Below are 14614 nucleotides of genomic sequence, written 5' to 3' on the forward strand. Positions count from 1 at the left end.
CCAAAATGAAGATGTTTAAAACTGGAGGCTCAAGGTTTCGCAAAAGTAAGAAGTTTAGAGAGGATCTGAGGAAGAATCTTTTCATCATAGAGTACAGAAATTGAGGTGGACGGGTACACTTGGACAGGTACAGAAAAGGTTTTGAGATATATAGGCCAAATGTGGGCAAATGGGACTTGCTTAGATGGGCACCTTGATCGGTATGAATGAGTTGGGCTGAAGGGCCTGTTTCTGTGCCGTATTACTCTATCCATGTAAATCACATCCAATGCCCTGTCCTCATCAATGCACTTTGTTAGCTCCTCAAGGAATTCAATCAGACTGGTCAGACGGGCTCTGCCCTTGCTGGCTATATCTGATCAGTCCCTGCCTTTCCAAGTCATCATTAATCCTGTCCCTCAGAGTTTTTTTTTCCAATAACTTCCCTATGACTGATGTGAGGCTCACGGGTCTGTAATTACCAGGCTTTTCCCTATTGTCCTTGAAACATTCTTCCAGTGATCTGGTACCTTACTTGTGGTCAGTGAAAGTTTAAAAGTCTCAGCCCAAGCCTCAGCAATCTTTTCCCTTGCCTCCCATAGCAGCCTGGGATAAATCTCATCCAGCCCTGGGGATTTATCCACCATTCAGGCATTGAGTACCTCTTTATTTATGGAGACTTGCACTAGAAAATCACCTTCCCCTTCGCTGAATCCTCCAACTACAAAGTCCGTTTTCTTTGTGAATACTGATGGAGAAACATTCATTTAGGACCTCACCTGTACCTTCTGTCTCCATGTACAGATTGCTGTTTTTAACCATAATGGACCCCGCTCTGTCCATGGTTATTCTTTTTCCCTTAATGTACTTACAAAATATCTTCAGATTTACCTTAACCCTGACTGCCAGTGATTTCTCCTGACTCCTCTTTGCTTCCTAATTTCCCTTCAAGCACGTCCCAACACTTGTTACCATTGACGTGCCTCCCCAGACCAGTTCTCTCTACCTGCCACTGTGCTTTCCTTTTTACTCTTTCTTTAATCCTCACTCTCCCTCGACATCCCGGGTTCCCTGTACTTGTTATCCCAGCTTTCACTCTCACAGGAACATGTCGGTCCAGAACCCTCATTATTTCTCCTTTGAAGGCCTCCCACTGTTTAGATGCAGATTTACCTGCAAATATACGTGGTCAGTTGACCTTATTTTAATGAAACTGACCTCCTCCCCCCAATTTAAAACCTACTTTGAAATATATCAATTTATTTTGAAATATACCAAGTTAATGTCCGTAATGCTCCCCTCTGACACTCCCTCCACTTGACCAACTACGTTCCCCGAGGTAAGGTCCAGAAATGCTTCTTCCCTCCTGGGTCTATCTACATACTGCATGAAGCTCTCCTGGACACACCACAAAAATTCCATCCCTCTGAGCTTTTTATGCTGAGGCAATCACAGCTAATATTCTGGAAATTGAAATCCCCTGGAGCTATATCCCTGGAATTTGATGGGATTACACAACATACCCCGTCCCCCTCCTGAATAGCCACTGGGACACTGAGGAAACAGGTATGCAGGCAGATTAGGGAAAGGTGTAAAAGCAACAGGGTTGTTGTCATGGGTGACTTCAACTTCCCCCAATATAGACAGGAACCTCCTTAGTGCTAGAGATTTTGATGGGGCAGATTTTGTTCGATGCATCCAAGAGAATTAGGAGAGCCATGATAAGTCCTTGGTGAGTAGGATTAAAGAGAATCCCAAGGCGTTCCATACATACATCAAGAGCAAGGGGATAACTAGGGAGAGGGTACAACCACTCAGGGATAAAGGAGGGGACATGTTCTTGGAGGTGGAGGATGTGGGTGAGGTCCTAAATGAGTACTTTGCATCAGTATTTACCAAGGAGAAGGAGATGGAGGATAGTGGGATCAGTGTGGAGCGTGCTAATATACTCTGGCATTTTGAGATAAAGAGAGAGATAGTGTTGGGTCTCTTTAAGACCATTAAGGTGAATAAGTCCCCAAGGCCTGATGGGATATACCGAAGGTTATTGAGAGAGGCAAGAGATGAAATTTCTGGGGCCTTGACCAAGATTGTCACATCCTCTCTGGCCACAGGTGAGGTCCCAGAAGACAGGTGAGTAGCTGAAGTTGTTTCTTTGTTCAAGTAGGGATAATGCTGGAAGCTATAGACAGGTGAGTCTCACGTCAGTGGTAGGGAAGCTATGGAGAGGACTCTTCACAAGATCACAAGATCACAAGACAAGGGAGCAGAAGCAGGCCATTCGGCCCATCGAGTCTGCTCCAAGGAAAGGGCAATAGAAATGATAAATGGGGAATGGGGGAAGAAGAAGAAAAAAACTATTCTAATCCCAATTACCGGCCTTATCCCCATATCCCTTGATATCCTGACTATTTAGATATCTATCTATCTCCTCCTTGAACGCCCCCACTGATCTGGCTTCCACTGCTGTACGTGGCAAGGAGTTCCACAAATTCACCACCCTCTGGCTAAAGAAATTTTTCCTCATCTCTGTTTTGAAACTGTACCCTCTAATTCTAAGATTGTGCCCTCTGGTCCTGGACTCACCCACCAAGGGAAACAGCCTAGCCACATTTACTCTGTCCTTTCCTATCAATATTTTAAATGTCGCTATGAGGTCCCCTCTCATTCTTCTGTACTCCAGAAAGTATAGTCCAAGAGCCGACAAACGCTCCTCATACTTAAGCCCTTTCATTCCTGGAATCATCCTCGTAAATCTCCTCTGAACCCTCTCCAACGTCAACACATCCCTCCTAAGATGTGGGGCCCAAAACGGCACACAATATTCCAAATGAGGCCTCACTAGTGCCCCGTAGAGCCTCATTAACACTTCCTTACTTTTATACACTATACCTCTCGAAATGAATGCCAACATAGCATTCGCTTTCTTTACCACCGATCCGACCTGGTGGTTAACCTTTAAGGTATCCTGCATGAGTACCCCTAAGTCCCTTTGTACTTCCGTGCTTTGGATTTTCTCTCCTCCCAGATAATAATCTGCCCGCTTATTTCTGCTTCCAAAGTGTACAACTGCACATTTCCCTACATTGAATCTCATCTGCCATTTCCTTGCCCATTCTCCTAAACTGTCTAGGTCCCTCTGAAACCTTCCTATCTCTTCAATACTCCCTACTCCTCCCCCTATCTTGGTGTCATCCGCAAACTTAGCCACTAAACCATTTATTCCATCATCCAAATCGTTAATGTACAAGGTAAAAAGGAGCGGTCCCAACACTGACCCCTGTGGCACACAACTAGTAACCGGTAACCAACCAGAACGAGATCCTTTTATTTCCACTCTTTGCTTCCTGCCAACCAGCCAATGCTCCACCCACTCTGTTATCCTACCCGTAATTCCATGACCTCTCATCTTATTAATCAGTCTCTTGTGAGGCACCTTATCAAAGGCCTTTTGAAAGTCTAAATACACAACATCTACCGCATCTCCCTTATCCACCTTGCCTGTGATTTCTTCAAAAAACTCCAATAGGTTGGTCAGGCAGGATCTTCCCTTCACAAAACCATGTTGGCTAGGACCTATCCTGCCCTGCGCCTTTAGGTATTCCGTAACCCCGTCTTTGAGGATAGATTCCAATAACTTTCCCACCACTGACGTCAGACTAATAGGTCTGTAATTTCCTTTATGCTGCCTCCCTCCTTTCTTATACAACGGAACTACATTTGCAACCCTCCAGTCCTCTGGAACCATGCCTGAATCTATCGATTTCTGGAAAATAATCGCCAATGCCTCCGTTATCTCTAAAGCCACCTCCTTCAGAACCCGGGGATGCATCTCATCCGGTCCGGGAGACTTATCAGTCTTTAGTCCATTGAGTTTTCCTAGCACCTTCTCCCTAGTAATCTTAACTGAACTCAGTTCCATTTCGTGAGACTCCTGACTAACCGGCACATTGCTGATGTCCTCCATGGTGAAGACCGATGCAAAATATTCATTCAATTCCTCTGCCATCTCTCTATCGTCCATTATAATAGCTCCTGCACTGTTATCAATTGGTCCTATATCAACCCGTGTCTCTCTTTTACACCTTATGTATTTAAAAAAAACTCTTAGTATCCTTTCGAATGTTATCCGCCAACTTCCTTTCATAATTCCTCTTTTCTTTCCTAATGACCTTCTTAGTTTCTCTCTGTAGGTTTTTAAAAGCTTCCCAGTCCTCTGTTTTGCCACTAATTTTTGCTTCTTTGTACGCTGCCCCTTTTGCTTTTATTTTAGCCTTCACCTCTCTCGTTATCCACATATGTGCCTTTTTTCCATTAAAAACCTTTTTTCTTGGAATATATCTATCCTGCAATTTCCTTATTTCCTGTAGAAATTCCTTCCATTTCTCCTCTGCCGTCCCTCCAGCCAGCTTACTCTTCCAATCAATTAGGGCCAACTCCTCTCTCATACCATTGTAATTTCCTTTGTTCCACTGAAATATCGATACACCAGTTACCAGTTTCTCCTTCTCAAACTTGAAACTGAACTCAATCATATTGTGATCACTAGTTCCCAGTGGTTCCTTTACCTTTAGATAGGATTTATGATTATTAGGAAAACAGTGGTCTAAGCATGGCTCTGTGCAGGGCAAGTCGTGTCTTACTGACTTGATTGAGTTTTTTGAGGAGGCGTTGAAGGTGATTGATGAAGGCAGAGCTGTGGATGTTGTCTACATGGATTTTAGTTAAGCATCTGACAAGGTCCCTCATGAGACGCTCACCCAGAAGATTAAGATCCATGGGATCCATGGTAACCTGGCTGTTTGGATCCAGAATTGGCTTGCCCATAGAAGACAAAGGGTAGTGGTTGATGGGACTTATTCCTGCTGGAGGTCTGTGACCAGTGGTGTTCTGCAGGGATCTGTACTGGGACCCCTGCTGTTTGTGATGTATATAAATGGCCTGGATGAAAATGTAGATGGGTGGGTTGGTAAGTTTGCAGAAGATACAAAGATTGGTGGTGTTGTGGATAGTGGAGAAGACTGGCAAAGGACGCAGCAGGATACAAATCAATTGCAGATGTGGGCAGAGAAATGGCAGATGGAGTTCAACCGGGCCAAGTGTGAGGTGTTGCACTTCAAAACGTTAAATGTAAAGGGAAATACACTGTTAACGCAGGACTCTTAACAGTGTTTGTGTACAGAGATTCTTGGGGTCTAAGTCCATAGCTCGCTGAAAGTGGCTGCACTGTTTTATAGGATGTTAAAGAAGGTACCAGGCATGCTTGCCTTTATTAGTCGAGGCACTGAGTTCAAGAGTCAGGAAGTTATGTTATAGCTTTATAAAACTCTGGTTAGGCTGCATCTGGAGTATTGCATTCAATTCTGGTTGTTGCTTTACAGGAAGGATGTGGAGGCTTTGGAGAGGGTGCAGAAGAGGTTCACCAGGATGCTGCCTGGATTGGAGGGCATGAGCTATAAGGAGAGGTTGTTTTCTCTGGAGCGGCAGATGGGAGACCTGACAGATGTTTATAAGATTATGAGAGGCATAGGTAGAGTAGACGGTGGTATCTTGCAGGGTTAAGATGTCTAATACTAGAGGGCGTTCCTCAACTCCCTTCCCTCCATTTCATTCATGATTCCCTGGTTTCCTTTTCCATTTGCACCGACATTCCCCTTCTCACGGTGCTTTCCCCTTCTCACGGTGCTTTCCCCTTCTCACGGTGCTTTCCCATCACCCCTCCTTTGACCTCTTCCCTTCCCACCACCCAGAGACCTAAACCCTCCTTCAGAGGAAGCTGTGATTCGCTTGCACATCTTCCAGTCTTGCATACTGCATTTAGTGTTCACATTGTGGGCTCCTCTACACTGGATAAACCTGCAGATATCTCTGTTCAGACCACAAGGCTGACCCTGACCTTCCAGTTACCTGTCACTTGGGTTCCCACCTCCCATTGCAACCCCAGTCTTTGGTTTTTTACAGTCTTCCACTGAAGCCCAATGTAAGATTGTGGAAGAGTTTGCCATCCTCTGACTTTGCACGTTGCTGCCCTCAGGACTCAACATTGAATCCAGATACCCAGCTGACCTCACTTTGTGTCTCATGTCTCCTGCATTTGTTGGTTTCCACTCTCCTCTGCTGATGTGTCTGATTCCATTCTCTCTCTCCCCATCTTCAAGCAACAAAGGTCCCACCACCGATCGCTGTGGCACACCACTGGGACTCTGTAACCAGTGATGTACCGCAGGGCTCATTGCTGGGACCTCTGTTATTTGTCATGTATATAAGTGACTTGGATGAGGATGTAGGAGGTCTGATTAATAAGTTTGCAGAGGACCCAACAACTGGTGCAGTTGTAAATAGCAAAGAAGGTTGCTTAAAGAAACAGCAGGGCGCAGATCAGCTAGAAAGTTGGGCAGAATGTTGGCAGATGGAACTTAATCCAGACACGTGTGAGGGGAAGTTGCATTAGCATATAGAACATAGGACAGTACAGCACAGAACAGGCCCTTCGGCCCACAATGTTGTGCTGACATAGCTAATCCCTCCTACCTACAGAATGCCCATCTCCCTCTATTTCCCTCTCATTCATGTGCCCATCCAAGCCCCTCTTAAAAGCCCCCAGTGAATGCGCCTCCACCACCCTATCTGGCAATGCATTCCAGGCATCCACCACTCCCTCAGTCAAAAACGTACCCCTCACGTCTCCTCTGAATCTATCCCCTCTCTCCTTCGGTGCATGCCCTCTGGTATTGGCTCGCTCAATAATGGGAAAGAGATATTGCACTCTGGGAGGACATACAGAGTTAATGGCAGGGCCCTGAGGAGTGTCGATGTACCGAGGGACCTTGGTGCAAGTCCATAGCTCCCTGAAAGTGGCAACTCGGGTAAAGGAAAAGGCATTTGGTTTGCTTGCCTTCGCTGGCTGAGGCGATGAGTACAAGAGTTGGGATGTTGTGTTGCAGCTGTACACAATGTTGGTTGGGCCACACTCGGAGTGTTGTGTACAGTTCTGGTTGCCGTGCTACAGGGAGGGTGTGGTGGCAGCAGAGAGAGCACAGGACAGATTCACCAGGATGTTGCCTGGAGCGGACGGCTGTGGTTATAGGGAGAGGCTGGACAGACTGGGCTTGTTCTCACTGGAGTGTAGGAGGCTGAGGCGTGACCTTATGGAGGTTTATAAAATTACCAAGGGCGTAGATGGGACAGTCTTTTCCCAGGGTGGGGGAGTCAAGAACTAGAGGGCATAAGTTGAAGGTCAGAGGGGAGAAGATTAAAGGAGGCTTGAGGGGTAAGTTTTTCACACAGAGGTGTGTCAGTGTCTGGAACAAGCTGCCGGGGGAGGTGGTAGAAGCAGGTACAGTACAACAACATTGTTTTAGAAGATAATTAGACAGGTACGGGGACAGGAAAGGCCTAGTACAGGCAAACAGGAGTGGTGTGGATAGGCATCGGCACGGTGGGGGGGGGGGGGAAGGGACTGTTTCCCTGCTGTACGTTTACACTGCCCTCCATACAGACCGTAACCACTGTCTGTCAGGCAGCACCAGCAGCTCGCATCTCTCCTGGTCTCCACCCACAAGGAAGTAGGAGTGGGCCACTCGGCCCCTCAAACCTGCCCCACCACTCAATATGTTGGTGGCTGACCTACCCGCGGCCTCAACAGCTCCTCTGTGCCAGATCCACATCGTCCTCAGTCCCTGATCTTTCCAAAACCTCTCTCTCTTCTTTAAGATCTTTGAATGAGATTTGAACTGTTTGTGGTCGAAAATTCCAGACATTCACCATTGTTTACAAAAAGAATTTTCAATTCACCAATTTAAATGACTGGCCCCTTTTCTTGAAACTCTGTTGCTTCCCTCGAGACTATCCCACTCATCAGAGCATCTCAGCATCTACCCTGTCGTGCCCCGTTATCTTGTGTGTTTGAATCAGGTTTGAATGAGCTCCAAGGAGCACAGACAAACTGCTCAGCCTCCCTTGATAGAACAACCCTTTCCTTCAGGATGAATTTCCTTTGAGCTGCCTCCAGTGTTACTGTATCCTTTCCTAGGTCAGGGGACAAGACTGTGCCCTCCAGCTGTGGCCTCACCCACACCCTGTACAACTGGAACAAAACCTCCCTATTTCTGAACTCCAACCCCTTTGCCGTAAAGGTCAACATGCCGTTTGCCTCTTCAGCTACTTGCTGCACCTGCCTCCTACCTTTTGTGATTCACTAACTGCAATATCTCCATCCCTCTGAACTTCACTCATTCGCAGTCTCTCTCCATTTAGATAATAATCACTTCTCGGCTCCTATCCTCGAAGCGTGTGGCCACATTAAACTCCATTCATCGAGTTTTCACCCACCCACTCGATATATTGATATCCCTTTGCAGAGTCAGTATGTCGTCCTTGCTGCCGACATTCTCAAAGGACTCCAGTAAGTTTGTCAAACATGATTTGCTTTCCATGGAACATGTTGACCAGCTTTCATTATATTCAGTTTTCCAAATGGTCAGCTATTTTTCCCTTGATTAGTCTCGCCGGCATCTTACTAACAACAGATGTCAAATGAACTGGCCCGTAGTTTCCTGCCTTTTGCCTTCCTCCCTTCTCAGAGTCCTGGAGTCACAGAGTCACACGGTACAGAAACAGGCCCTACGGCCCAACTGGTCCATGCCGACCAAGGTTCCCATCCAAGGTGGTTCCACTTGCCTGCATCTGGCCCATGTTGTTGGAAAAAAGCCTTAACCTGTCCAACCTCTCCCTATAACTCAGTCCTTTGATTCCTGGCGACATCCTTGTCTGTGCTCTTTCCAGCTTAATGGCATCTTTCCTATAGCAGGGCGACCAAAGCTGAACACAATACTCCAAGTGCGGCCTCACCAGGATCTTATACAACGGCACCATGACCTCAAACTTTTATTCTCAATGACAAAAGCCTTCTTCACCACTCTGTCTACCTGTGGCTCCATGTTTGGGGAACCATGTACTTGTACTCCTAGGTCCCTCTGTTCTACAACAGTCCCCAGGGCCCTGCCGTTCACTGTGAAAGTCTGACCTGGATTTGACTTTCCAAAGTGCAACAATTCACACTTATCCGAATTAAACTCCATTTGCCATTCCTTGGCCCACTGCCTCAGCTGATCAAGATCCTGCTGTAACAACAATGGGCCCAGCACCAACCCTTGGGGAACACCACTAGTCACGGGCCTCCAGCCCGAATAGCATCCTTCCAGCATCAACCTCTGCTTCCCACCATCACGCCAATTGTGCATCCAATTAGACAACTGTCCCTGGATCCCACGCAATCTAACTTTCCTTAGCGACCTACCATACAGAACCTTATCAAAAGCCTGACTGAAAACCACACAGGTTATGTTTATTGCCCTGACCACATCGACATTTTTAGTCACATCATCAAAAAACTCCATCAAATTTGTAAGCCATGATCTCCACACACAAAGCCGTGATCTGTGAGCCATGATCTCCACACACAAAGCTGTGATCTGTGAGCCAGGATCTCTCACACACAAAGCCGTTATCTGTGAGCCATGATCTCCACACTCAAAGCCGTTATCTGTGAGCATTGATCTCCCAGACACAAAGCCGTGATTTGTGACCATGATCTCCCACACACAAAGCCGTGATCTGTGAGCCAGGATCTCCCACACACAAAGCTGTTATCTGTGAGCCATGATCTCCACACACAAGGCTGTGCTGACTGCCCACAGCAGAGAGAAGTTATAAGGAGTATCTTTACCCTTCACAGCTCCCAGATGGTTGGAGGGTCACAAAGCCACGGAGAACAGACAGAGTACTCTAGCTGACTACTTCCAGACGTTGCTCAGCCTGCCTACCAAGATCTCGCGGTGTCAGTGGATTCTGAACTTCTTGCAGGTCCGCCCTGATGATGTTGCCTTGCCGATTCCTCACCCGTGAGTACAGACCACCTGAGTCAATGACCCCTTTGCCTCGTGTGGCTGGGTACAGGCAGTGGGTGGGTACAGGCGGTGGCTCGGTACAGGTGGTGGCTGGGTACAGACAGTGGCTGGGTACAGGCAGTAGCTGGTACAGGCGGTGGCTGGGTACAAGTGGTGGCTGGGTACAGGCAGTGGGTTGGTACAGGTGGTGGCTGGGTACAGGCGGTGGCTGGGTACAAGTGGTGGCTGGGTACAGGCAGTGGGTTGGTACAGGTGGTGGCTGGGTACAGGCGGTGGCTGGGTACAGGCAGTGGGTGAGTACAGGCGGTGGCTGGGTGCAGGTGGTGGCTGGGTACAGACGGTGGGTGGGTACAGGCAGCAGCTGGGTACAGGAAGTGGCTGGGTACAGGCAGTGGGTTGGTACAGGCAGTAGCTGGATACAGGTGGTAGCTGGGTACAGGCAGTGGGTGGGTAGAGGCAGTAGCTGGCCAACCTGTTGACATGTAGACTTGAAGCTCAGCTTTGTTTGGAATTAACACCAGTTGGGAGGTCTGGAGGCCTGTGACTAGTGGTGTACCTCAGGGGTCAGTGCTGGGCCCATTGCTGTTACAGTGGGAGCATTAACAACATTTAAAAGGTATTTGGACAAGTACATGGATAGGAAAGGTTTAGAGGGATGTGGGCCAAACACGGGCAAATGGGACAAATTTAGATGGGCATCTTATTAGTCCGAAAGGCCTGTTTCCGTGTTCTATGTCTCTATGACTCTAAGACGAGAGGGATTTGAACATGGGTTGTTGAACCACTGTGAATCGGACATGTGTTCTCAGGCTCAGTTGATTGCACCCGGACTGGAACAAGTCAAACTTCCTTGCGGTGTGGGTGGTTTGAACTGATTTACAGGAGAATGGGACACAGAGCAGATGTACAGTTGGGGGCAAGGAACAGCCAAATACGTTAGGTAAACTCCACCAGTCCACTGCGACTTGATAAGACACAGGGAAAGAATGCAGGGCTGGATTGCATCGATTGTAACGACCTTGCATGGAGTCTGCCCTCTGAGGCAGATGAACTGAGAGCTTCGATAAGTCCATGAGAATCGGATATTGTTGCCACCACAGAGATGTGGTTGAAGGAAGGACATTCCAGAGTGCAGAACCTTCAGTATGACAGGAGGGGATGTAATATTGATCGAGGAGTCCACTACTATGGTAATGAGGGAGTATATTCTGGAAGTTTCTTCAAATGAGGCATATGGATAGAACTTAGGAACGAGAAGGTGTATGACAGGCCGCCCAGCAGTTCTCAGGTGATTGAGGAGCAGGTATGTAGGAGCAAATCACAGCAACGAAAGAAGAAGTTTATAGTTGTAGGGGATTTCAACTTCCTCTGTAAGAACTGGGATCAACCTGGTGTGAAAGGATTAGAGGGGATGGAATATTTTAAGTGAATCCAGGAAAGTTTTTTGAGCTGGTACTTAGGTGGCCGCACTAGACGTCATCAATATAGACTGGATGACAGCTAAAAGAGCCATGGAGTTGTACATCACAGAAACAGACTCTTCGGCCCACCACATCTATGCTGACCACCATGCCTATCCATAACAATCCCACCTGCCTGCATTAATTCCTTATCCCACTGTGCCCTGCTCATTCAAGGACCTGTCCAGGTGCCTCTTAAATGTTGTTACTGTTCCTGCCTCCACCTCCTCCTCTGGCAGCTCGTTCCAGACACCGACTACTCTGGGTGAAAAATTTACTCCTCAAATCCCCTTTAAACCTCCGCCTCTCACCTTAAACCTGTGCCCTTGAGATTTCGACATCCCTCCCAGGGGAAACAGTGTCTGATGAAGTACCCTATCAGTCCTCTAGGTTCCCTCATCAAAATACTCCATCAAATTCATGAGACATGATTTCCCACACACAAAGTCATGCAGAAGATTCCTAATCACACAGACTCAATCAAAAGGAAGGCGCACCAGCATCTTTACTTTCTTAAAAGGTTAAGGAGGTTCGGCTTGTCACTGAACTCTCCGATAAGCTTCCACAGATGTACTGTTGAAAGTACCCTGACTGGTTGCACCATGGTCCAGTACAGCGGTTCTAACGTGCAGGAACATAGAGAGGAGTGGACTCAGCCTAATATCACTGACATATTCCTCCCCACTGTCAGTAGTAACTACAGGAGGCGCTGCCTCAGGAAGGCAATATCTAGAAGATGGGACAGGCCCTTTGGCCCACGATGTTGTTCCGGACTAATTAAACTAGTAATTAAATGCCCAACTAAACGAATCCCTTCTGCCTGCACGTCGTCCACATCCCTCCATTCTCTGCACATCCATGGGCTTGTCTAAGAGCTTCTTGAATGCCTCTTTCGTATCTGCCTCCACCTCCACCCCCGGCAGCGCATTCCAGGCACCCACCACTCTCTGTGTGAAAACAAAAACTTGCCCCACACGTCTCCTTTGATCTTGCCTCCTCTAGTATTCGACATTTTGATCCTGGGAAGAGATACCGACTGTCAACTCTATCAGTGCCTCTCCTAGTCTTATAAACCTCTATCAGGTCTCCCCTCAGCCTTCGTTGCTCCAGAATCTACTAAGTTTGTCCAACCTCTCCTCATAGTTCATGCCCTCTAATCCAGGCAACATCCTGGTGAGCTTCTTCTGCACCCTCTCCAAAGCCTCCACATCCTTCCTATAATGGGGTGACCAGAATTGAATGCAATACTCCAGATGTGGCCTAACCAGAGGTTTATAAAGCTGTAACATAACTTCCTGACTCTTGAACTCAATGCATCCACGAATAAAGGCAAGCATGCCGTACACCTTCTGTACCTGTGCAGCCACTTGCAGGGAGCTATGGACTTGGACATCAAGATCCCCCTGTACATCAACACTATTACGCATCCTGCCATTAACTGTGTCCTGTCCCTTTACATTTGTTCTCCCAAAGTGCAACACCTCACACTTGCCTGGATCAAACTCCATCTGCCGTTTCTCTGCCCATATCTGCAACTGATCGATATCCTGCTGTATCCTTTGGTGACTTTCTACACTTTCCACAATGCCACCAATCTTTGCATCATCTGCAAACTTACTAACCCACCCATCCACGTTTTCATCCAGGTCAGTTATATACTTCACAAATAGAGGCCCCAGTATGGATCCCTGTGGAACACCACTGGTCACAGATCTCCAGCAGGAATAAGTCCCATGGACCACTACCCTCTGTCTTCTTTGGGCAAGCCTATTCTGAATCCAAGCGGCCAATTCACCATGGATCCCATGCATCTTAATCTTCTGGATGAGCCTCCCATGATGGATCTTGTAAAACACCTTCATTAAAATCCATCTAGACAACATCCATGGCTCTACTTTCATCAACCACCTTTGTCACGTCCTCGAAAAACTCAATCAAGTTAGGAAAACATGACTTGCCCCGCACAGAGCCATGCTGACTTGTTCCTAATAAGGCCATGGTTTTCCAAATGCTCATCAACATTATCACTAAAAATCCTCTCCAAGAGTTTCCCTACCACTGACATGAGACTTACTGGTCTGTAATTTCCAGGATTATCCCTATTTCCCTTCTTGAATAGTGAAATAACATTAGCTACTCACCAGTCCTCCAGGACCTCACCTGTGGCTGGAGAGGACGTGCAGATCTTGGTCAAAGCTCTAGCAATCTCATCTCTTGCCTCCTTCAATAACCTGGGGCACATCCCATCAGGCCCTGGGGACTTATCCACCTTAATGTTCTATAAGAGACCCAACACCCCCTCCTTATTTATCTCAAAATGCCCCAGCATGTTAGCGCGCTCCACACTGACCTCACTGTCCTCCACGTCCTTGGTAAATACTCATTTAGGAAATTGCCCGCATCCTCTGCCTCCAAACACATGTTCCCCCCTTTATCCTTGAATGGTCCTACCCTCTCCCTAGTTCTTGCTCTAATGTATGAATAGAATGCCTTGGGATTCTCTTTAATCCTACTTGCCAAGGACTTTTCATGGCCCCTCCTGGCTCTCCTAATTCCCTTGAGTTCTTTTCTGGTTTCATTATAATCCTCAAGGACCCTCTTTGGTTTTAGCTTCCTAAACCTTACTGGTATTTCCTTTTCCTTCTTGACTAAGTTCACCACCTCTCTCGACATCCAAGGTTCCCTCACCCTGCCCTCCTCGTCCTTCCTCCTCACTGGAACATCCCCGTCCTTCACTCTGTGCAGTTGGTCTTTAAACACCCTCCACATTGTCAGATGTGGACTTGCCCAGAAACAGCTGTTCCCAGTTAACTCTCCCTAGTTCCTGCTTCATACTCTCATAATTTACCCTGCCCCAGTTTAGTACATTCCCACAAGGTCTATTCTCATCTTTGTTCATAGCTGTCTTAAAACTTAAGCAGTTGTGATCATTGTTCACTAACTGTTCTCACACTGAAAGTTCAGTCACCTGGCCAAGCTCATTTCCCAACACCAGGTCCAGTATGGTTCCTTGTCTCGTTGGACTAGGCAGAGCCTTGCACAACATTTTAGGTATCAATACAAGATCTTAAATCACCAAGGCTTGGAAGGCTGGTAACTGGGATTGGTGCAGAAACGTCCTTTAATGGCTGGCACGGACAGACTGGGCTGAAACTGTTTCTGTGACTCTGTAACTCTAAAGTTCCCTCAAGTTTGGAGAGGTCCCAGATGATTCAAAACTGCAAGTCAAACTGCACCCTTCAAGAAAGGAGGGAGATAGGAAGCAGG

At 47.2% G+C, this 14614-nt stretch overlaps 1 protein-coding gene across 1 annotated transcript in view; it reads left to right on the top strand.

Annotated features, from left to right (window-relative positions):
- Positions 1 to 14614, top strand: part of ncf1 (neutrophil cytosolic factor 1) — a 97832-nt gene that overhangs the window by 39792 nt on the left and 43426 nt on the right. Inside the window, exon 4 of the mRNA XM_052035756.1 lies at positions 9716 to 9881. Within this exon, the coding sequence (XP_051891716.1) occupies positions 9716 to 9881 (166 nt within the window). The remainder of the gene's footprint in view (positions 1 to 9715; positions 9882 to 14614) is intronic.

Source organism: Pristis pectinata, chromosome 21 (assembly GCF_009764475.1).
Source record: "Pristis pectinata isolate sPriPec2 chromosome 21, sPriPec2.1.pri, whole genome shotgun sequence".
Classification (NCBI taxonomy): domain Eukaryota; kingdom Metazoa; phylum Chordata; class Chondrichthyes; order Rhinopristiformes; family Pristidae; genus Pristis; species Pristis pectinata.